Source organism: Crotalus tigris, unplaced genomic scaffold (genome assembly GCF_016545835.1).
Source record: "Crotalus tigris isolate CLP2741 ecotype Arizona unplaced genomic scaffold, ASM1654583v1 scf7180000023830.6690815, whole genome shotgun sequence".
In the NCBI taxonomy this organism is placed as follows: domain Eukaryota; kingdom Metazoa; phylum Chordata; class Lepidosauria; order Squamata; family Viperidae; genus Crotalus; species Crotalus tigris.
In genome coordinates, this window is record NW_024100214.1 from 1,288,849 (window position 1) to 1,311,550 (window position 22,702).

The window sequence follows — 22,702 nt, forward strand, 5'->3', positions numbered from 1 at the left end:
GCTCCAGGGAGAGGGGTTTCGGCAGGCAGCAGGGCGCTCTCCTCACAACGCCGAGAGGCTGAGCTGGGTGGCGTGAATCCCAAAAGAAGCACAATGACACTCAGCCCCCAGCCTGCCCAGTTTCAGTGGGGCGCTCTCTTCACAGCGCCAAGAGCTGAGCCGAAACTGATGAGAAGTACAATGCTGCCTAGCCCCCAGCCTGCTCAGTTTTAGCAGGTAGCAAGGTGCAAAGCTGACAAGCTTTGCACTGTCTGGCTCATCCTCTTGGTGCTGTGAGGAGAGAGCCCCATTGCCTGCTGAGACTGGGCAGGCTGAGGGCTGGGCAGCATCGCGCTTCTTTTCAGATTCGTGCCGCCTGGCTCAGCCTCTCGGCGCTGTGAGGAGAGCACCCCGCTGCCTGCCAAAACCAGGCAGGCTAGGGGCTGGGCAGCATTACGCAGGTAATGTTGACTCTCACACTGCTCATGGCATTCACTCCCCTAGAGCCCACCAAGCCAGATATGTGAAGTAAGTGAGGGCCATGTGCTGGCCACTTCCAGGCGATGGTGCATTTCTTCATTCCTCACAAAGGGTGACACCTCCCCATCTGTGTTTCTTGCCTGTTTTTTCCCTCATCTCAAATATTTTCCCATCACTCTGTACTTAGGAAGGAAGAAAGGAAAGAAGGAGAGGGAGGGTCTCAGGGAAGTCCTGCCTTAGTCCTGCCCTGCTGCCCTTTTACCCTTGCCCCCTTCTCCTGGCCTATCCTGGGGGACTCCAATCCTATTGCTAAGGAAGCTTTGGATACAAAGCTAGGTCTCCTCCCATGGAGAGGAGCTCCCTCTGACTTTGCCCTCGTACCCATCATGAGCAACCTAGCTAAGGAGAGCAAGCATAGCAGCAGCAGCCTTGTGGGGGAGGTAAGTGCAGCTGGGCACCCCCTTGGAGAAGTGGGGCTGGGCTTGGTGCCGTGGGTGCTTGAGGGCCAGGCTGGGCATTTGACCTCTGCTGCCCAGGGCTCTGGGCAGTGAGTACTACCATCCAGCCCCCCCCCGCATGGCCTGAGACGAACGGTGAGGCTCCTCCAGTGGACCATTCCTTGGCACTTGCCCTGGTCCCACCCCCTTCTGCAAGAGACCCTCAGATCTGTCCCACTCCTGCCCAGGCCCCCACAGGCACCCTTGATGTGAATGATGTAGAGCTGGCCACCCCCACCCAGTAGGTCACACCCACTCCATCCACGCCCACCCAGTAGGCTGCCCCCACCCTGGCCACACCCACCCAGCCCCCCAAGGCCAACCGCAATGCTGATGTGGCCTTCAATGAAACTGAGTTTGACACCCCTGATATAATGGTTCCTGCCTGAGCAGTGGATTGGACTATAAGACCTCCAAGGTCCCTTTCAACTCTGTTACTCTGCCAATTAAACCAGTCATATGGTGGGATATACTAGGTCTTGGCCCCTTGTTTGCATCAAGGTGAACAAGGGTGTGTGCTCTACACTAATTACTCTCACTGAACAACTACTGCATCATCCAACAAATGATGGCTACACAGATACTTACCAACCTTCAGCTAGGCTCCTGCGAGCTATTACAACTCCAACCCTTACCACCTTTGGGACTCTTCCCTGAAGTTAATCTAACTCAAGTCACATTCAACCTATAAGACACAGGGACGTAAAAGAAACACAAAAACTACAAACAAATTTCCACTTACTTGATGTTCCACCTTTGTATCTCTTGCCACAATTCCCACCACCTGAGGAGCCGAGCATTCATCAGGGCAGCAGAAGATGCTAGTTAAGAGAACCGGGCAAGGCCTAGTAGTAGATCCTGGATGAGCCCCCAAAATTGTCCCAGAAAACTGGTTCTTCCAAGTGTGCAACTCTCAATAAACCACATACCCAGGTGGAGATTTGTAAAAGCTTTATTCTGCACAGAACAAAGGACACAGGGGGATCGTTCCCGCTAGGTTGCTGGAACGACCACTTCTTCAGCAGTATAATTTTAATAGGTACTTTTCCATGAGCCCATCTAAAGCCATCCCCTCTAAGGCATCCTAGAACCAGTTTTCTGGGACCACAGAATTCACAGCTAAATTTAGAAATAGATTAGTCATTCTGAAATCCTTCCTGCTATAAATTGTTCTGCTGAAAAAAGGGGATATCCTCATTTGCATTCATGTTCACACCGAAATTTCCATTTACCACACACTTAGCATAAAATAAAAAACCTGTTGCCTTTTTCATCTGACGACAGGACCAAGATTATTTTGTTTTTCTTTTCTCCCGCTTTTGGATGCGTGCAAAATTGTACTTTGCTAATACAAAATGGATAATTCAGGATTTGAACTGCATGAAGATGGACCTCCAGGCAACCTGTCCAAGCCAGAGAAGATTAAGCAAGAATGTCATGTAAGTTGCAATAGTTTACAATATTTGTAAAATATTTAGAAAGCTACATTAGTTCTTCATAGAAAGAAAATCTGCATTATACCATGAGTAGGGAACTATAAAATCTAGAGAATGCACAACTAGACATTATCTCCCCCCCCACACACACCCCGATTTCTAGTTAATTCAGAGAAACTGTTCACTGGACCGAACTCTAAAAAGTAATATTTTTTCATCCTACCGAAGAGGGCAACAGGTCTTCTGAGGTTGCTTTCAGTTTTTGGGAAAAACATGAGAAGTAATTTTCATAGTGTGAACATACATTTGTCCTGCACAGGGTATAATAGGCAATTGTGCTATGCATTACAAACAGTCAGATTCATGACTGAATTTGTCTTAATGACAAAGAAGACCTTGTTAGATCTATTTAAATAAAATTCATACACTGTAACTATGGTTAATGAAAACACTAGGTATGATTAAGGAAAGTATGTTTGATGAAAACAATCATGATTTCCTACCATAGCCACATTCACATGACAAGACGATAGCAGGGAAACCTATTTTGCATGCCTCATACATACGAGTTGGCTCTTCCCACTGAGTAGCAGGAACATTTAGAGTGTCCCAGCAAGGCACTGAGTAAATATATTTGTTTACATATATTTATGTAATTTTCAACCTTTATCTTACTATGGCGTTCAAACATTTTTCATAAATTATGAAGCTGGCTTGGTCTCAGTAACTATAATATAAAATAGGTCAACAGTCTCAGGCCAGGCAGATAATAAAACTGGTCGGGCTAAGAGGGGAATAGAAAACTTGGGATATTTCAAAGTTAATATTGATTAACTAAATATTAACTTTTCTTCCACAGTAGAAGAAAAGAAAAAAGCAGGAGAGAATTAATCAATGTTTGTTTTGGTATTAACTCAAACAATTTTATTGATGAATTAGGACAAGATAATTCAATTATGGAGTTGAACGTCAAAGCTAAAAGGCAGGGTGAAAGGAGGAACCTTCCCTTCTTGAATAAAGCAATGGATTTGTTTCCTAAGCCCATCAGTCAATGTTGCTGATCATTGCAGCAACAAATTAAGCTGCCTGTTGCTTCACTGTCTTCTGGAGCTGCCAATTTTATAGAACATAGATTCATAGGGCTGTAATTGGAGGTCTTATAGCCCAACTCCCTACTTAAGGCAGGATATTTTATATCATCCCAATCAAATGGTTGTCCAGTCTATTTTTGAAAACCTCCAGTGATGGAGCATCCACAACTCTGGGAGGTGCCATAGCTATTCTATTGATGAATTGTTCTTGCTGTCAGGAAATTTCTCCTTATTTCTAGGTTGTAGCTCTCTTTAACAAGCTTCCACCCATTACTCTTTGTCCTGCCCCCAGGTGCCATGTAGAATAAAAGTTGAACTCTTCTTCTCTGAGTCAGCCCCTCAAGTACTGGAACACAGTTATCATGTCCCCCCCTTTAAACTTTCTCTTTGCTAGACTAGACATACCTAGTTCCCTCAATCGTTCATCATACAATTTAGCCCCCAGACTTCCTTACCATTTTGTCGCTCTTCTCTGCATATATTTTTTTCCAACCAGGCATATCCACAGAGTATGGTCCAGAAAGTCAAGACAGGAGCCATGATGGTGTTGTCAAAGCTATGTCCATTTTCATATATATCATTTTTGCTAAAGAATTTTTATTACAAATTTAAAAGCTACAGAAAAATAAAAAGAATGTAGAAAAGAGAAAAATATATATACAACAAGAAAAATAGGAAAGATAGAAGAAAAAGTGAACAACCAAGTTCAGAAAAGAGAAAGGAAAAAAGAAGTATTTAAAGAAGTGACTTCTTTGCAGCAGTAATAAACATAAGATGGTTTCTTCTCTCCCAATTTGCATAGTTCCCTTCTACCCATATGCAGCTTTTTAATCGGTAAATCCAGAGATCGCTGGTTCATTTGTATCCATATTCAGGAAAAAGTGCATAAAGGGTTTCTAGTCTATTACAAATGTAGTTATTGCTTCTTCCTTAATCAAACAAGTCAATTTAGGCATTTTGGCAAGTTCTGCCACCTTCATGATCCATTCCACATATAAGTATGTGACCATGATTAAAGTCCTGTCAGGTCTATCTACAGTTCTGGTTTTCCAGGTGTTGCCTCCAGGGACAGTGAACTATTCTACATCCTTCCTTTTCTCCTACTTTGAATTTTTCAGAAAATTCTTACTTCCTGCAAAAAAAAAAAAAAATGCTGAGAACAAAACCTGCCACTTTTACAGGAAGTAAAGTCTCCCGTGTACCTTCAAGTCAGGGTTGATTTCTGGCAACTGCCTGGACAAGTCCCTGCAACTTTCTTGACAAGATTTTTTGGAAGTAATTTTTTTAATTGCCTCCTTCCAAGGATGAGATAGAGTGATTGGCCCAAGGACGCCCAGCTGGTTTTGTGCCTAAGGCAGGGTGAGAACTTACAATCTTGCAGTTTTCAGCCTGATGCCAACCACTACTCCAAATGGATCTTAATTTTAGATGGTGATGTTTCAAACATCACTTCCCTTCAGACATCTGAATTTACTGTTAAATAAGTGATGGTGGATGATTTGATACAGTCGGGTATGTTTTATCCAAAAGCTGAATGATAACGTGCTCTAAGAAAATATGGATGGTACAGCTATGCAGACATAGCAGGAATATAGCAATATTGTTGTGACCCAGTTTTACGGAGTTTCCTTGTAATCCTTTCTTTTTCTTCCTTTCTGCCCACAAGGTGAAAAAGAGCCACTGGTCTCTCCTCCATGTCTTTCTGGTTTGTCTGTTGGCCTGTGCAATAACCACAATGGTGGGGGTGTTGATTCTGTCTGTGATTTATGCTAGAACCCCTGACTTTAAAAGACAACAGCATAAAGTGAATCAAGAAAACCATGGATCAGCTTCCCAGAAAATTCCAATAACGTCTGCCTACAAAAGCCAGGTAGACCTCAAGTTCCAGTTTCTCCACCGTCATACTAAATCCAAGGTATAACTAAAATATTTCTTCCATATTTCTTTTGCACAAGACAAATATTTGGGAATTTTAATTTTTAAGGGTTAAACTGCTAATCTTTGGTGGAACTCAAAGAATAGATAGGTTCTTTAGCCAAGGCCTAGAGAAACTGGGTAGCAAAAACTCATGGGTTAAAGCCAGGGCCATCACTGATCTGTAGGGTCCCTTTGTGCAAAAAGTTTTTTTTTAACCACCAGAACTGAATGAATGAACTGAAGAAGCTTCCTGAATGAGAAGCAAAACGTTTTCAAAGAAAAAAAAACAACCAAGAACGTCCAGTTGTCTTTTGGAAAAGCATCTTTGGGACAACCATGACCTGGATGATTGAGAATTTCTATAGACATTTTGCCACCCAAGCATCAAGTCATGTCAGGGGGAAGCTGTGGCTTCCTAGTTGTTCATTCTTCCTTTTTCTTCTACAGCACTTGTGCAGACATGTGGAACAGTAACTGCATGGGCTTCTTCCCCCCTCCTGGCACCTGCAATGGGACATTAGGCTACTATCATTCCCATAATTTGGTGTTCCCTATGTCATGCATTTTTGTGCTGTGCAGAACTGTCACACCTGGGTGAAGGATCAATTCTGGATTTGTGCTTTATTGATGGACTCTCTAGGGTTGTGTTTCTCAACCATGGCAGTTTGGGGATGTGTGGACTTCAACTTCCAGAATCCCATAACCAGCCATGTTGGTAAGGAAATTCTGGGAGCTGAAGTCCACACATCGTCAAGTTGCAAAGTTGAGAAACACTGTTCTAGTAAAATGTTCATTGACTATTTCACAAATTTCAAACCTTAGTGAACTTTATCTGGAAGTGAAAGCAAGTCTCTTCTTTTCCATTGCTTTTTTTCTGGGTTATAGCCATAGGCAAATGGCTGCTTCAGGCTACCTAAAACCACAAAGATCAAAAGAATGTCACACTGTGACATCTGTTCAGATTCAATGATTAAAACATTTGTTTCAATAGTTGAGAAATTAAACAGATATTATCTGATTAATTGGTATTTATCCACCAAGTAAATATCTTTTTATATCAAGAGGGAGCCAATCGTCACTGGGTTTTTAAAGCTATTTATGAACTGTATCAAAACCATTAATATTGTCATGCCTCTTCAACATCCCAGATGCACCAGTTTCCAGGAGGTGTTATTCAATGGTCAAGATTTCGCAGAAATGCTGATGAATACCAGAACAAGGAAGAAATGGCGTTTGGAACAAGTATCAATGCTCAACGTTCCAAGATAATGTTTGGGACTCTGCTGATCAAAAGCAAAGGGTTACGTGCTCCACACTGGCATTTCAATGCCAACGAACAGGGTTACCTCTTAAAGGTAATATTGAAAGTAATGTTTTAATTTACCCAATTATTTTTAAACAACTGGAGAGGGAGCCAAAGAATATAAAAGTAACTAGTAGTGGAAGAGTGGAAGAAAAGAGTTTACAGGTAGTCCTCAATTTATGATCACAATTGAGCCCAAAATTTCCGTTGCTAAGCAAGACATTTGTTAAGTGAGCTTTGCCCCATTTTATGATCTTTTTTGCCACAGCTGTTAAGTGAATCACTGCAGTTGTTAAGTTAGTAACCTGGTTGTTAAGTGAATCTGGCTTCCCCATTGACTTTACTTGTCAGAAGGTGGGCAGTGACTGCAACTATCACAAATATGAATCAGTTGGCAAGTATCTGAATTTTGATCATGTGTCTGTGGAAATGCTGCAATGGTCGTAAATGTGAAAAATGGTCATGTTACTTTTTTCAGTGCTGTTGTAACTTCGAACAGTCACTAAATGAATAGTTGTAAGTTGAGGGCTACCTGTATTGAAACACCTGTGCATGCACATTGGCCACTTAATCCCTTCCATCCCCCCAACCCACCTCAAACAAACAGGGCAAAATCCAGTAGCAGAGGTTAGCTAGGCAGGCAGCATTTTCTCCAAGAGCCCTATGAAATAATTTTTGGGAGGGAAATCTGAATCTGTGACACTCCTTAACCAAGATATATCTGAAAAGCATTCAACAGCTCTTTGGTAAATAATCTACCAGGTTGTGGGAACCAAGGATAAGTAATGGGACAACTTATCATCAAGACAAGAACTTGAAAGTGTGTAAGAGACTTTGGTGGAATGTAGTGAGGAGGTGGTTTCTGAGGAGTAAAGGGCAACACAGTCCAGAGGCAACACAGCCCAGATATCATGTGCATGAGAGAGAGGTTGAAAACATCTCCTCCCTAATTGTTATTGTAGATGCAGATAATAGAATCCTCAGCCTGGTAAGATATTGTCTATAGGTAGGAAACCATAAAGAACTCAGCTTGAAAGAATCATCAGGTGTCATTCTTGCACCTGACACTGGGTGAAGAAAGCATAAACATTCAGACTTGCACGATTGTGGCTATAACCATGTAATAAAAGTAGCATCAGCATTCCTAAGTCTGATTTCCTAGTCTGGTCTACCCTGAAAGCTGACTTCAATCTTGCAAATCTGAATATGCCTTCCCCATCCCTCCTTTTATTTCCATCAGAACTAAGGAAGGTTCCATCAGAGATGCTTTCTTGACATTCCTGCTGAAGATTCCCTTTATCTGACCAAGGCCTTGGTTGCAGCTCTTCCACCTGATCTCCAAGGTTGTTCCTACTTTACACATGATGACCTTTTTATGGCCATATAAATACATGTTTATCCAGATGATAAATTTGGTGCTGATACAGTTCAAGCCAAATAGTTTCAGACTATTAGTTTCATCATTTGCTGGGGTATTCTCTCCCCACATGATTTTCTGGTCAATTGTATTATATTGTTTTTTTGATGATGTGTTTCAGGGAACTGCGTGGATTGGGGTTGTTGATGCTGGTGGAGATACGATAGCTACGTACAATGTCACGGCAGGACAGATTATTTTCTTCCCTCGAAATACCTTGCATTGGGTCAAGAATGTTGGTACAGAAGAGTGTTTGTTCTTGCTGTTTTTTACAACTCATGAGGAGCTTCAGACTCTAGACCTTGACGATACATTTTTCTTGACACCCAAAGACATTAAAGCAAGATCTCTAAAGGTCTGTACAACAGGAATTCCAAATCCTAATTCTTAACAAATCCACTATCATTTTGACTGCCATTCTGAATTTGTGCTTGGCCACCCATCATAATAGCCTGCTTCCTGGTTACCCATACATTGCCAAATGCAAATATCTTTCTGTGTAAGATATAAAATAAGCAAAAAAACTTCGGCTGAAGCTAACCTTCAACACTTTTCTTCATGTCTTCCCTTCAAAAGGAGAAACCTTTAAAATATTTTAACAATCTTTGTAAGAGAAGGAGTGGTAGAACCTGGGGATGGAGTCAAAAGAGGAATCAGCCTAGAGTCTCTAAATAGCCACAAATGGACTAAGTCCAACCCCTGTTGAATTCTGTTGACTCTCGTCTAATGCCAAAATAATGCTAACAGTTAGTCGAGTAGATTCCTGTGCACAGGCATGAGTAGGAATAAATCATTTTAATTGGAAGCCCCAAAGGTGCTTTTTCAAGAAGCAACTGGACTTTCTTGTTTTTCTTTGAAGACATTTTGCTTCTCACCCAAGAAGCTTATTCAGCTCTGACTGAAGAATTCAGCCTCACCATCCAGTCAGAGCTGAAGAAGCTTCTTGAATGAGAAGCAAACATTTTTAAACAACAACAACCAAGAAAGTCCAGTTGCCTTCTGGAAAAGCATCTTTGGGACAACCATGACCTGGATGACTGAGACTCTCCACAAACATTTTAATTGGAACTTCACATGTGGTCTTGGTCTTTGCCACCTAACAATCTTCTGCATTTGGCTCATTACCACTCACCTCTTTGTAAGCTAAAATTAACTTTATTGGATGAAGTAATTGCCATTCCTTCCTGGATCCACTAAATACAATATTTTCTTGTGTTTTCTAGCCTCAGGGAAGTATGAATTTCATCCGGTCATTCCTGAAGCAAGCAGAAGACCAGGCCATCAATCTTCCACCCAACCTAGCAGAGCTTGTTCAGAATGCCAACTATAACCAGTCTGCAGATAAGCTTGTATGGCGGTACTTCTTTGACCTAAAAGGTACTACAGAACAAGCTACGGGGAAATGCAGAAGAGAACCACTTTTGGCTGATAAAACTTTTGGGCTTTTAATGCAACAATGGGGTGGTGACCTCATCACATTTTCATGTGTTATATTTTCAATCAGGTATACAAATGCTTACCCAGGAAATAATATAGGAGTATGGTGGAATGTAGGTCCAGAAAGTTCTTTCCCAGGGAGAAAAGAGACAATAAACTTGGAATCTTTGGTAGGCAGGGAAAGGGGGAGGGTGGACCCCCCCAAGCAGTTCATAGGGTACTTACTGTATATCTAATAGTTATGCAGATAAGTGTTTAGTCTGGCAAGATTTCTGTCTATAGGCAAGCAATAATAAAGAAACTATCCTGAAGTAACTGATCTTATCATTCTTGGTTTCTAACTATATGGGTCAACAGCCTGAGAGAGACTGCCTTTTCCCATATAAGCTATGCAACAGTTGCAATCATCACCAGAAACTCTCTTGGTTGTGTAACATTCTGCAAGTAGTATTTTGGCATTGGCTAAGAAGATCTTTTCTTGCTTGCTACAATAAAGTATGCACTTACATTGCTACAGAATAATAGAATAACGGAATTGGAAGGGATCTTAGAGGTCTTCCACTCCAATCTGCTGCTCAGGCAGAAAATATACCATCAGGCAAATGGTTGTCCAATCTCTTCTTAAAAACCTACAGTGTTGGAGCACCCACAACTTCTGGAGGCAAATCATTCCACAGATTAATTGTTCTCACTGTCAGGAAATTTCTCCTTAGTTCTAGGTTGGTCCTCTCCTTGATTAGTTTCCATCATTGCTTTTTGTTCTGCCTTTAGGTGCTTTGGAGAATAGGTTGCAACATCACCACCACTCTCAGGTCAAGTCCATGTTGAAACTATTTCTATTCATTGTGACATTTGATATTTTTGCATTATTTAGGTCCTAGATGTTTGCAAAAAAAAAAAAAAGTAAACATCTTTTATGAATGTATGTATATTTATACTGGTACTGAAGACATGATAGATCCAAATACTATAATTCTGCTCTCTGACAAAAAAAAAAAAAAAAAAACTGAAACAAGATCAAGAGGCTTTCCTTATTTTTAAGTTAAATAAATCCAACACTTTTAAAATATAAATGTATAGTCATATCCTTGTTAACCATATAATTTCTTCTATACCATTTGAACTAACTATGAAAAAGAAGCAAAAATTCATACTAAAATGTTATAATATATTAGTACATAAGCGTTAAATAAAGTAAAATATGTTTTTACCATCAGATCAGCATCAATTACACAATTCTTTCTCAACAATCTCAGGACATTATTTTGAGAAAATATTTCTCCATTCCTAGCAAGCTTCCTCTCTCCATTGTTATTGACCAATGGACCTCAGCAGAGTTAACACGCTATTGGTAGCACGAGCTGATGATAAATCATCTTGCAGATGATTTATTACTGTTAATCATCAATATCAAATTGATGGCACATAATCAGTCAATCAATCAAACCTATGCCTGCCTGCAGGCAGAAAAGGTTTTGGGATCACTGTAGCATACATATATTAAAAGTTTGGCCTGGCTTCTACACAATGTGAAAAACATGTGCTCTACATCAGCTTTCCATTAATCAAAAATAATACTACATAAAATAATGGAGCCAATATGAAACCTTTGAGCATTACTCATGAGCCTAACTGTTGCGTCCTTGGCGGGAAAACAGACACGAGAAGCAGCTGGAGTTCTCAGGTTCTTTTATTCAGCGTTCAGCTTACAGGAAGATGGCTTCAGCTCAGCCCAAACGCCTCACAGCCTCTTATATAGGCAACTCCCGGGTAAATGGGTTACTTTTCCCGCGCCAGCACCCGCGCATGCGCACGGCGCTGGCGACAGCCTGTCTGGTCCCGGGCAGCTTTGCACCTGCCCGGGACTGCCTGCAAACGCCCGAGCCGTTTGCAAGGCTCGGGACATAACACCCCTTTCCCCCGGGCTAAAACTACTATCAACATACAACATTTATTTTACACGACAATTTGCTCCCCAGTGTTCCCACTGTTTACTGGCTTTTGTCTTGCCAACAATGTTATGTAATCTTCTAGGTACTTAGGAGATTTCTTTGCTCTCTGTGACCTTCTTAGCTCTGGGTTACTGGCATAAGTCCCCTGACTGGAGGGAGGCGTGAGCCTGTTCTCTCTACTGTGCCCTGGTGTCTTCCAAGGACTGTGCCCCGATGCCTGGCCTGCTTGCTTGCCCACCGGGCTCGTCAGGCCAGGGCTTCTGTTGCTTTGTGACCTGGTTGTCCTACCTAGCTGTAGACCCTCAGGCCCCTTGAAGTGATAGCCACTGCTGGGCGTCTCTGTAGAACCCCCTAGGTCAGTCCAAGACCTGTCAGGAGGCTGTCTATTCCCTGAACCCCATTCTGTGTTTGGGCTCGTGTGGGTTTCTGTACTCTCCCAAAACTCAGGTGTCCCCTGATTTGTGCTAGGGGTGTTGTAGTCGGGACTTGGTTCCTCGACTAGCTCTGTGTATGTTTGACCCCCTGTAGGATTTGGGGTAAGGTCAGGCCAACCTTGGGCATTGTGTGCCAGCTCTCTTGCGGGGAATGATTTGTTGGGATGCCCCCGGGTATCCTCCGTTGCTGGAGTGCTGTGTGCTGTGTGTGGAAAGTGAGTATGCCCCCGGGGTAACTCCCTGGCTGGAGTAGGCGTGAGTGCCTGTTGTGTGGGTAAGCTCCAAGACTTCCTTTTCGGAGCAATTGCAGAACCTTGGGACGAGCCGTTTGTGGCTCCCTCAGTGGCGATGGGCAGTAGCTCTTGCCCTTCCCTTTGCTCCAAAGGGTCCCCCTCCCCCCCTGGAAAAGACCCAGGAGTTTCAGCAGAAAAGTCCCGCCTAGAGCGGAGTTGGTCGATGTGCCGACGCAGGACACGACCGTTGTCCAGGGCAACCTCGTAGGAGAGAGGACCTGTGATCCTGGACACAGAAGCGGGGACCCATGTATGACCAGGCCCGTAATTGCGAGCCCAAACCGGGGCACCCACAAGTAGTTGTCTAGGTGCCCTAGGATGTGAGGTAGATGAAGGCAGTCTGTCCGGATGCAACCGGTCAAGTCTCGTAGTAAGTTGGCGCCCCCAACGAAGTTCAGCTGGACTTCTCCCTGTAGAAGTGGACGGTGTGGTGCGATAAGAAAGGAGAAAGTCAGCCAACCTGTGATGCCAGTCCCCGTAGGTGAGTCTCTTCAAGGCGTCCTTTGCGATGCGCACCATGCGTTCAGCCATACCGTTGGTGGACGGGTGAAAAGGCGCAGATGTGGCATGACGAATCAGGTTTGCCTGTAAGAAAGCTTGGAATTCGGAGGAGGTGAATTGAGGGCCGTTGTCGGACACAATGACATCTGGCAGCCCGTGTGCAGCAAAAATCCCCCTCAGTACCTGAATAGTCTTTGCAGTGGTGGTGGATGAGACAGGCACAACCTCAAGCCATTTTGAATGGCTGTCAACAAGGACCAAGAAGAACTGGCCCTGAAAGGGCCCAGCGTAGTCAATGTGCACCCTAGACCATGGGGACTGTGTTTCCTCCCATTTATGCACAGGAGCTTGGGGCATCTCTGGGCGAGATCGTTGGCACATGTGGCATGCGTGTACCTTAGCCTCAATATCTTTATCTAAAGCAGGCCACCACAAGTGGCTGCGTGCAAGAGCCTTCATACGAACAATGCCAGGATGACCCTCGTGGAGGGATTCTAAGACCCTAGTCCTCATTGAGGTGGGAATGACAACTCTGTTTCCCCAAAGCAGACAACCCTGAGAAAGGGACAGTTCGTTCCTTTTGGACCAGAAACTCTGAAACTCAGGACTAGGGCAGTGCTCAGGCCACCCGGACAGGACCCAGGAGCGGACACGTGAAAGTGTGTGATCTGTACCTGTTTCAGCGGTAACATCCCTGGCACTAAGAGGAAGCTCGGGTAAGGCTTGGATTGATAGAATGTTGACAGCTGGCGCGGGGTCAGCTTCTACTACTGGCAGAGGCAACCTACTGAGGCCATCAGCATGGCCCATTTCTTTCCCAGGCTTGTGGAGTAATGAAAAATCATATGCAGACAAAAAAATAGACCACCTAAGCATTCTAGGGGAAATGATGTGGGGAGTCTGCTTACGTGTGGTAAACAGTCCCAGCAGAGGCTTATGGTCAGTGAAGACCGTGAAATGCCTGCCATATAGAAAATCGTGGAATTTTTTAATTCCAGCAACAACAGCCAGAGCCTCCCTGTCTATCTGAGCGTAGTTGCGCTCGGCAGAAGACAATGTTCTGGAGTAGTATGCAATAGGAACCTGAGTTCCATCAGACCTGAGGTGACTCAGGACAGCTCCAACCCCGTAGGGGGATGCATCACAAGCGATGCACACAGGAAGAGACTCGTTGAAATGTGCAAGAACACTGTTAGAAGTGAGCAAGGCCTTGACTTCTTTAAAGCAAGCCTCATGCGCTTGTGACCACAGCCACACAGCCTGTTTGTCTAGTAGCCTGTGAAGAGGCTCAGCTACACTAGCTTTATGTGGAAGAAAAGAATTGTAGAAATTCAGGAGGCCTAAGAAGGCCTGAAGTTCGGCCTTAGACTTTGGCCTGGGTGCTTCTAAAATAGCAGTTAGTTTGGATTCAGCAGGATGAATCCCAGCAGCATCAATTTTGAATCCCAGAAATTCAGTAGAAGGCACCCCAATCTTGCATTTGTCTTTTCTGAGCTTAAGGCCTGATTTCCTGAATCTTAACAGGACAGCCCTAAGCCTTTCAGCTAGAATGTGTGTGGAGTCTCCTGCAATCAAGACATCGTCAAAGTAGGGGCAGACCCCTGGTATACCTCGTAGTGTGTTTTCCATTACGCTTTGGAAAATCCCAGGAGCGACATTCACTCCAAACTGCAGCCTTTTTACCTTAAAGGCTCCCCTGTGGGTCACAATAGTCTGAGCTATGGCAGCATCATTATCAACAGGCAGCTGTTGATATGCTTGAGCTAGGTCAAGCTTTGCAAAAACACGCCCCCCCTTGAGAGAGGCCAGGATGTGACTGACCACAGGAACAGGATAGGCATGTTGCTGCAATGCCTTATTGAGTGTGCATTTGTAATCAGCACAAATGCGAATGTCCCCATTTGCCTTTAGAGGCGTGACAATGGGGGTCTCCCATGGGCTGGAATCAACAGGTTCTAGGATTCCTTGTTGGATTAGTTTGTCTAATTCAGTGTCAATCTTACTTTTTAAAGCAAAAGGGACCCTTCTTGCTTTAATCCTAATGGGAGTGACAGTGGGGTCTAGCTTTAAGGACACAGGTGGTCCTTTGAATGTGCCCAGCTGGGGGCTGAAAACATCTGCAAATTCCTTGCAGACTTCCTGTAGGTCGAGTGTTTGTAAGCTGTTGAGTCCTGTGACGTGTATCCCCAGGGCCTCAAACCAATCGAGTCCTATGAGACTCGTTCTTTCACCCCCTACTACTAACAAGTCTAGTGGACCTTCAAAACTCTTGTATTGCACGTTAAGGGTGGCCTCCCCCTTAACACACACTCTTGAGTTCTGAAAATCAGTTAATACAATATCAGAAGGCCTTAACTTGGCCTTAGTCCCACTACTGGAACAAATCTTCCTAAATGTATGCAATGAAATGATGGAAAGGGCAGACCCTGTGTCTAGTTCCATAGATAATGGAACCCCTTGTAGCTTCACGTTGAGTGACAGCTTTTTCTTCATGGGCTTGTGTGTGCCTGTCCTACAAATGTTTCTACGCGAAGCGCAAAAACCTACCCTATTCTGGCTGGGGACTCTGGTACCCTTCAGGCGTTCTTCTTGAGGTTGTGCCTTTCGTCGGCCCAGACACACAGCTGCAATGTGCCCTTGTTTGCCGCATGCCCGGCAGGTAGCGGAGCGGAACTTGCAGTCGGTTCTCCTGTGGCGACCTCCACAGCCGATGCACTTGAGCGGAGCTGAAGAGCTTTCCTTCTGATTTTCTCCCTTCGCGGGGTGTAGACGGTCGACTTCTTCGTCCGGATCCTCCTCGGAGTTTCGTCGGACGTCTTCTTGGTGCACGGACGCACCCTCTGCACTGCTTCTGATCGGCCGCATGTTCTTGACGGCGCCGCCTGCTGCTTCTTCCGCGGTGGCTTCCCTTAAAGCGTCTTGGAAGGATAATTCTTCCTTAGCGAAAAGTCTCTGTTGTAGCTCTCGATGCCTCAACCCGCACACGAATCGGTCCCTCAGTCGTTCCTCGAGGTCCTTGAACTCGCAGGGCTTGGCGGCCTTCCGTAACGCGGCGATGTACTCCTTGGCTGACTCCCCGGACCGTTGATCCCTCTGCTCGAAGGTGTGGCGCCATGAGATAACGGACACCTTGGGGTGGAAGTGGTCCTTCAGCAGCTTCTTCAGGTCTGCGTAGCTTACAGACTCTACTGGAACAGGTGCTGCAAGGTTTTCTGCGATTTCGAAGGCGTCTTGGCCGCAAGCGCAAAGCAGGGTGGCAGCCTTCAAGCTATCTTCCCTCACTTGGTTTGCCTTGAAGTAGTTCTCCATTCTGGATACGTAGGACTCCCACCGCTCTGGATGTGAGACGTCGAATTCCGCAAGCCTTCCGATTTTCGCCATCTTCGGATCTTCAGGAGACGGGTCTATCAGCCAGCCTACCCCCGAATGCGCACTGGATTGGCGGGCAGCTGCTGAGTCAACACCGTTCCTCTTCCGCCGCTCAGGACTCCTTGGGTAAGCTTACACTTTTTCCTTTCCAGGTAGTGCAAGGCATCCCACCTTCGTCGCCAGTGTTGCGTCCTTGGCGGGAAAACAGACACGAGAAGCAGCTGGAGTTCTCAGGTTCTTTTATTCAGCGTTCAGCTTACAGGAAGATGGCTTCAGCTCAGCCCAAACGCCTCACAGCCTCTTATATAGGCAACTCCCGGGTAAATGGGTTACTTTTCCCGCGCCAGCACCCGCGCATGCGCACGGCGCTGGCGACAGCCTGTCTGGTCCCGGGCAGCTTTGCACCTGCCCGGGACTGCCTGCAAACGCCCGAGCCGTTTGCAAGGCTCGGGACATAACACTAACCATTTATATTCTCAATTCAGGATCCTCCAAATTCCGGTTTCCAGGGGGAGTCATCCAGTGGGCTCGGTATGTAAAAGATGGAAAAGGCTTAAAACCCAATGAAAACTTTTACAGTGAATTTCTCCATTCGGTAAGTATGCTGGTAAAAATTGCTATTGTGCTTTGGAGGCTAGTTAGGGCAGTCATTATCTCATTCAAATTTTATTTTGGAGGTGGGAGGAGGTGTCATTAAAAACTCATATAAAATATGAGTTTATATATGTATCCATTTGCAATATTGGAAATTATTCCAATCTTCCATAATTTGTGGACTAAATAAATAATTCACTCAAGACTCTCTGTAGATAACAAGTTATGCAAAGTGTTAAAACATCCATAGTAAATACAATTATTCACAATAAATTAAAATTTAAAAGCAAACAAGGATAGGAAGGATGAGGTCACAATTTCTCTATTGCTACTATTGTATATATGTGAGGTTTGTTTCTTCTTTTCAGAAGGAAGATGCTCTTACCTTAGCAACACTCCAGATCTTCAGCAACGGTTTACGACAACCTCATTTCCATTTCAATGCCAATGAAATGGGCTATGTCATCAGTGGCTGCGGAAAGGTAGCAATTTAATTTTAACCACTGTGATGCATGCCAACATTTCCCAAAGTTAAGAATTCTGGGAATTATACTTGACGAGCAACAAAGATGATTAGGAGACTGGAGGCTAAAACATATAAAGAACAGTTGCTGGAATTGGGTATGTTTAGTGTTGGAAGAAAAGTCTTCATTGTAGTTCAGTCCAAGCCAGGGATAAACAACATAGTGACTGCTTTAGAAAGAAGGTTGCACTTTATTGAAGAGGAGAGTCAGACAGGATGATGGGTCTGGCAGAAAAAAGAGAAAAAAAGGTCTGAGCACATGTAGGGAGTGGGTTTTTATACCCTCTGGAACCTTTTGTTTGGAGGTTATTTCCTGTTCCTGTTTGAGGCTTTGTTTTTCCTGTGTCATGTATTTTGACCTGTGTTCCTTTGACATCTGTGAGTTAATCCTATTATGTCCTGCTTAGACCTTGGGTGGGGTATGTAGATTTTAGGTGTCTTTGTCTTCCTAAGCTTCTAGCTTCAATCTTCCTGGATTTACATCTGCATTTGTACAGAGCTGGTTTCTGCTTGGGGACGGAGATCTGGGGCTATTAAGAAAAACTGGGCGTGCTTTACTGCCTCTTTAAGATCCTTTGGCATCTTTGGCATCCTTTGGCATTTAAGATGCTTTCCTGCCCTTTTAATATTTCCTTCTCGGGGGGGGGGCTGGCTTTCCACATTAGTTTTAGTTTTAGGACCAGGAGTGATATCATACAGTGTTCCAATATCTCAGGGGCTGCCCCAAAGAAGATGGAGTCAAGCTATTCTCCAAAGCACATGAAGGCAGGACAAGAAGCAATGGATGGAAACTAATCAAGAAGAGAAGCAACTTAGAACTAAGGAGAAATTTCCTGACAGTAAGAACAATTAATCAGTGGAACTGCTTCTCTCCAGAAGTTGTGGATGCTCCAACATTGAAAGTTTTTAAGAAGAGATTGGACAACCATTTGTCTGAAATAGCCTGAGCAGGGGGTTGGATTAGAAGACCTCCAAGGTTCTATTCTATTCTATTCTATTCTATTCTATTCTATTCTATTCTATTCTATTCTATTCTGTGCCACACTGGGGTAGAATGATGTAAGCTGTAGGATCTTCCCTAAGAAGATGTAGGCTGAGTCTCACAGATCCTAGTTAAGCTTTACAGGTAGCCCTTAACATACAACCATTCATTTAGTGACCATTCAAATTTACAACAGCACTGAAAAAAGTGACTTACAATGGACTTCCGATTTTGCATCGTAGCGATGCAGCCGAGGGATTGCGGAGTTCCGCACCCCACAGTTGGTTTTGCCCTGCCTAGAGACCCTAAATGGGTTGAAAGTTGTCCCGGAGAGGTGACAAAGAAGGAGGGGCATCCCAATGATCACAGAACAACTGTGGTCGATCCGTTTGATCTGGGGTAAGCCCTCCAACCCAAGAGGAGAAAGGCTAACTGTGAACAGTGTATTGGGGCTGGGTGAGAATATTGATCTTCTTTTCTCTATTTTGAAACTGATTTCCCGGAAAAGATCCCCAAGAAGCAAAAAATCTCTGAAAGTGAGAAGGAAGGGGACTATAACTCCACTCTTTCATAGACGGAAGTGGCAATTTAATTTTTAAGGGGGACAGAAATACATTGAAATGGACTAATGTAAAGCTATAATTTGGACAAAACTGAAAATTATGGAAATTGTTAAGATTTTCTATTTAATAGAATATTAATGGAATTACAAGAAAATAATATTTTCATTTTAAAAGCTGGAAAATAAACAGACACTGACATATAGTGGTGGAACAGAGAATAGAACTATAGCTGTTCTACCTCAGAAATTGGCAAGATGCCCAGAAATGGAGTGCTTTTAATCCCTTTGATCCTCAAGGACTCCTAGCTAAACAGAGAACAGCTGGGAATAGAAGAAAGAAAACACACTGGGCTATCTATTGCAGAATGAGAAATATAGTTATTTATGAAAACTGCTGATCGTCTTGTATTATAAATACTTACTGAGCTGTGATATTTAAGTTTAAAAATAGTCTGTAGAGAAAGAAAAACTTTGACCTTTTGGCTATTCTTCTAGGGGGGAAATTACTGGATTGTTTTTAAAAGACTGAACATTTTGGATTGTTTATAAAGATAAGAGATATATAAGACTATAGTTTTTGGAATTTAAGACTGGTTGGTTTGATGAAAATGGAGGTTGCATATACAACTAAAAGTGGTAAGAAACCACATACAATATTCTTTTCTAAAATCCCCAGTCTGGAACATCAGAGATCTGCAGGAGAAATACTTCAAGATAAAACAAATATTTTCCAGGAGGAAATGTATGCTATGTTGCAACTAATTCAAACAACAATGGATTTAAATCATAATGAAATTAAAAATAACTTTGATGATATAAATGAACACATTTTGACTTAAACTCATGATTAAAAAAAATCACAGAAAATGGTGATAAAGAATGAACAAACAAATCAGAAAACAGAACAAAAACTAGAGGAAAGTGATTCAAAGATAGAACCTACAAATGAAGAAAACTACAACTTAACACAAAGAAAAAATCACAAGATTTTGCTATAATATTGGAAATGGAAAAGATATTTCATTTTTCAGAACAACAAAATGAACCTGAAGACAAGAAAAGATTTGATAAAATGGACAATAGAGCTGTCAGAAGAACTACTAGAGTCTGGGAGACAAAAAATGGAAAGAGAAATTGAGGGAGAAGAAAAGTGGAAGCTTCTTAATGAGTATAAATGAGCAAAGCATCTTACTCAATTTATTTTTCCCAAGTGACTTATGCCTGATTTTATGATCTTTTTGACATGGTTGTTAAGAAAATCTGGTTCCCCCCCCCATTGATTTAGCTTGTTAGAAGCTGGCTGGGAAGGTTGTTAAGGTGAAGCCATAATCCAGGGATACTTCAAGCATTGTAACTACATGACAGTTACCAAGCATCAGAATTTTAACCATATGACTCTGGAGAGGAAAGACTGTGACTGTCATAAGTATGAGAACCAGTTGTAAGTCTCTTTTTTCAGTGCCACTGTAACTCTGAATGGTCACTAAATAAATGGTTTAAGTTAAGGACTGCTGTTGAGTCAAATGAAACCAAGATTCTGGATATGCAAGTATTAATTTGTTGTGGTGCATCTTATTTGCAGGTGGGTGTTATTGTTTCATCTACTCTTTCTACTGACTTTAGCATTGATGTTGGAGATGTTGTGTTCTTCCCAGTTGGAACCCAACACTACATCAAGAGCACCTGTGATGAGGACTTGCTTCTCATCTTGGCATTCAGCACCAACAACCAGGTGAGACATCTATTTGAATTCCTAGAAATTTTGCTATACATGCCAACAGCGACCTACCATTTCATTAGACCTCTAAGTTATTATGAACCAAATGCAAGTGTTAAATGCTTTGGAGATTAAAATAAAAAAGTAACTGTATATTATGATGCTTTGTATATATATTGTATATATGATGCTAACTTTTTAATGTATTATAAAGTACTGTAATTGCTCTGTGCCCTTATCCATGATGCTGAACTTACACTGGTTTCCTATGGCAAGTTTTAAGTTTTGCTATTATCCCATGAAGTCCTCAATAACTACCAGAATGTCTGAGAAAACAGCTTCTCCCGTACAGAGCTGCCTTTCAGCATTGATTGAATAATGATTGATTGAACCATTCTGTGTTTCTTATTAAGAGCTCTGTGGTGCAATGGTTAGAATACAGTATTGCAGGCAAACTCTGCCCAACGCCTAGAGTTCAATCCTAATGGGGGTCAAGGTTGACTCAGCCTTCCATCCTTCTGAGGTTGGTAAAATGAGGAATCAGATTGTTCAGGGCGATATGCTGATATTGTCAACTGCCCAGAGAGTGCTGTAAAGCACTATGGAGTGATATATAAATCTATGTGCTATTGCTATTTGTCTGGATTTAGGAGGATGTTTCAGATTCAATTCCAAAACTATCAAACCTCACCTTTGGGCACAGCAGTAAATCAGCAGTCTCCAAACACTTAAACCTTCGCTCACCTTCTCAAACTAGATTAGATCTTTATGGAGGACAAAAATGAAGTCTCACATATAAAAGTTTACTGCAATGTAAAATGTCAGAGAATTCTATATCTTCTCAAGGAATTAAATTTTAGGTTTCTTCTTCCTCCTGCTGTCCTGACTTAACACACAGGAGGTGAGTCACTTAGTAGCCTTGGGCATCTGTGATAGGGTTATTTAATGGTATATCCCTCTCCCTTGCCAAAGAAGGCTGGTGAAGAGCCAGACCTTCACAGCTCTTATAAGAAACACCAGAGTGGGAGCCATCCAGATCGTGGAGAGAATCTCATTCCAGAGGCAGGCACAGCTTCTCATAATATTACATAATATTGCATGTTATTATTCACATGTTCACATAGTATTACCTCAATAGTGTATAAACATTGACATATATTCTGATATCTCCAATCCATATGTTATTTGTTTGTTTGTTTTGGCAGCTGCAAACTCTAGATATGGATGACTATTTCCATGCAACAGCAGACCATATATTAGCCCAGCTGTTTTTCAAAAAGCAAGCTGAATTTAAGAAGATCCCAAGGTTCAAAGAGGATCAGGCAATTAATCTACCATAGCAGCTTATTCTTATTCTATGTTTCAGATTTTAATTCTAATATATAAGCTACCTAGAGTTTCTTTTGCAACTGAGAGGATATATCAATTGATTAATAAAAAAAATCAACAACAATAAAAGGACATCTCTATTAATTCTTTTTTTAAGAATGGCAATGCAGCCTGCCACTTTATAATCTCTTGGTTGAGTTTTATAATATACTTGATATAAAATAATTGAACAATCAATAAGGGGATCCTATCTTCATTTGCACCAGCATAATCTCTATGTTCAGGCTATAACGGAAGGCATAAGAGCCTTCAAATATAATTGCCAATCTCATAGAGTTCCAGAACATCTCAATAACCTTGAAAAAAAAAGCTAAACAAGCTTACTTAGTGTTTCTGTGAATACCTCCTGGAAATTCTAGGGCAGTAGGCTAAACTTGATAGTCAGTTAAATATTCTGGGATATGGCATTAGCAAATTACTTTCTTATTGTTGCTGAGAAAATTACATAAGTATATCCATAAAATTACCCTCAATTAAGCTTGACTTAGGAACTCTCTCTTCTTAGAAGACAATAGGCACACATTATCTGTAACTTGCTATTGGTCATTCTCCCAGTGCTATGATAGATTCACTTTTTAAACCTTCTAAGGCTAAGCTATCCCTGTGCATTTTAAAACATCTTTTGGTCCTCAGATCCAAAGCATTGCAAAGCATAACTATATGTATGGATATATGGTTATATTATACTTACCACACACAAACACACACATACACAAGTATCTATGTATGCTTTTTTGTATACATATAAGGAAATACACGTTAACATAGTGTTAATCCTAGGTACTGAATTCAGACTTAGCTGTTTCTTCTAAAAGTCAACAGGAAGTTG

At 42.5% G+C, this 22,702-nt stretch overlaps 1 protein-coding gene across 1 annotated transcript; it reads left to right on the forward strand.

Annotated features, from left to right (window-relative positions):
- Positions 1-1,652: 1,652 nt before the first annotated feature.
- LOC120298347 lies at positions 1,653-21,894 on the forward strand. Its single transcript, XM_039322023.1, has 9 exons — positions 1,653-2,395; positions 5,150-5,398; positions 6,549-6,755; positions 8,242-8,475; positions 9,344-9,497; positions 16,592-16,701; positions 17,069-17,182; positions 20,350-20,499; positions 21,690-21,894. The coding sequence occupies exons 1-9, from the start codon at positions 2,312-2,314 to the stop codon at positions 21,822-21,824; spliced, it is 1,437 nt and encodes a 478-aa protein (XP_039177957.1). The 5' UTR covers positions 1,653-2,311; the 3' UTR covers positions 21,825-21,894.
- The last annotated feature ends 808 nt before the right edge of the window (positions 21,895-22,702 follow it).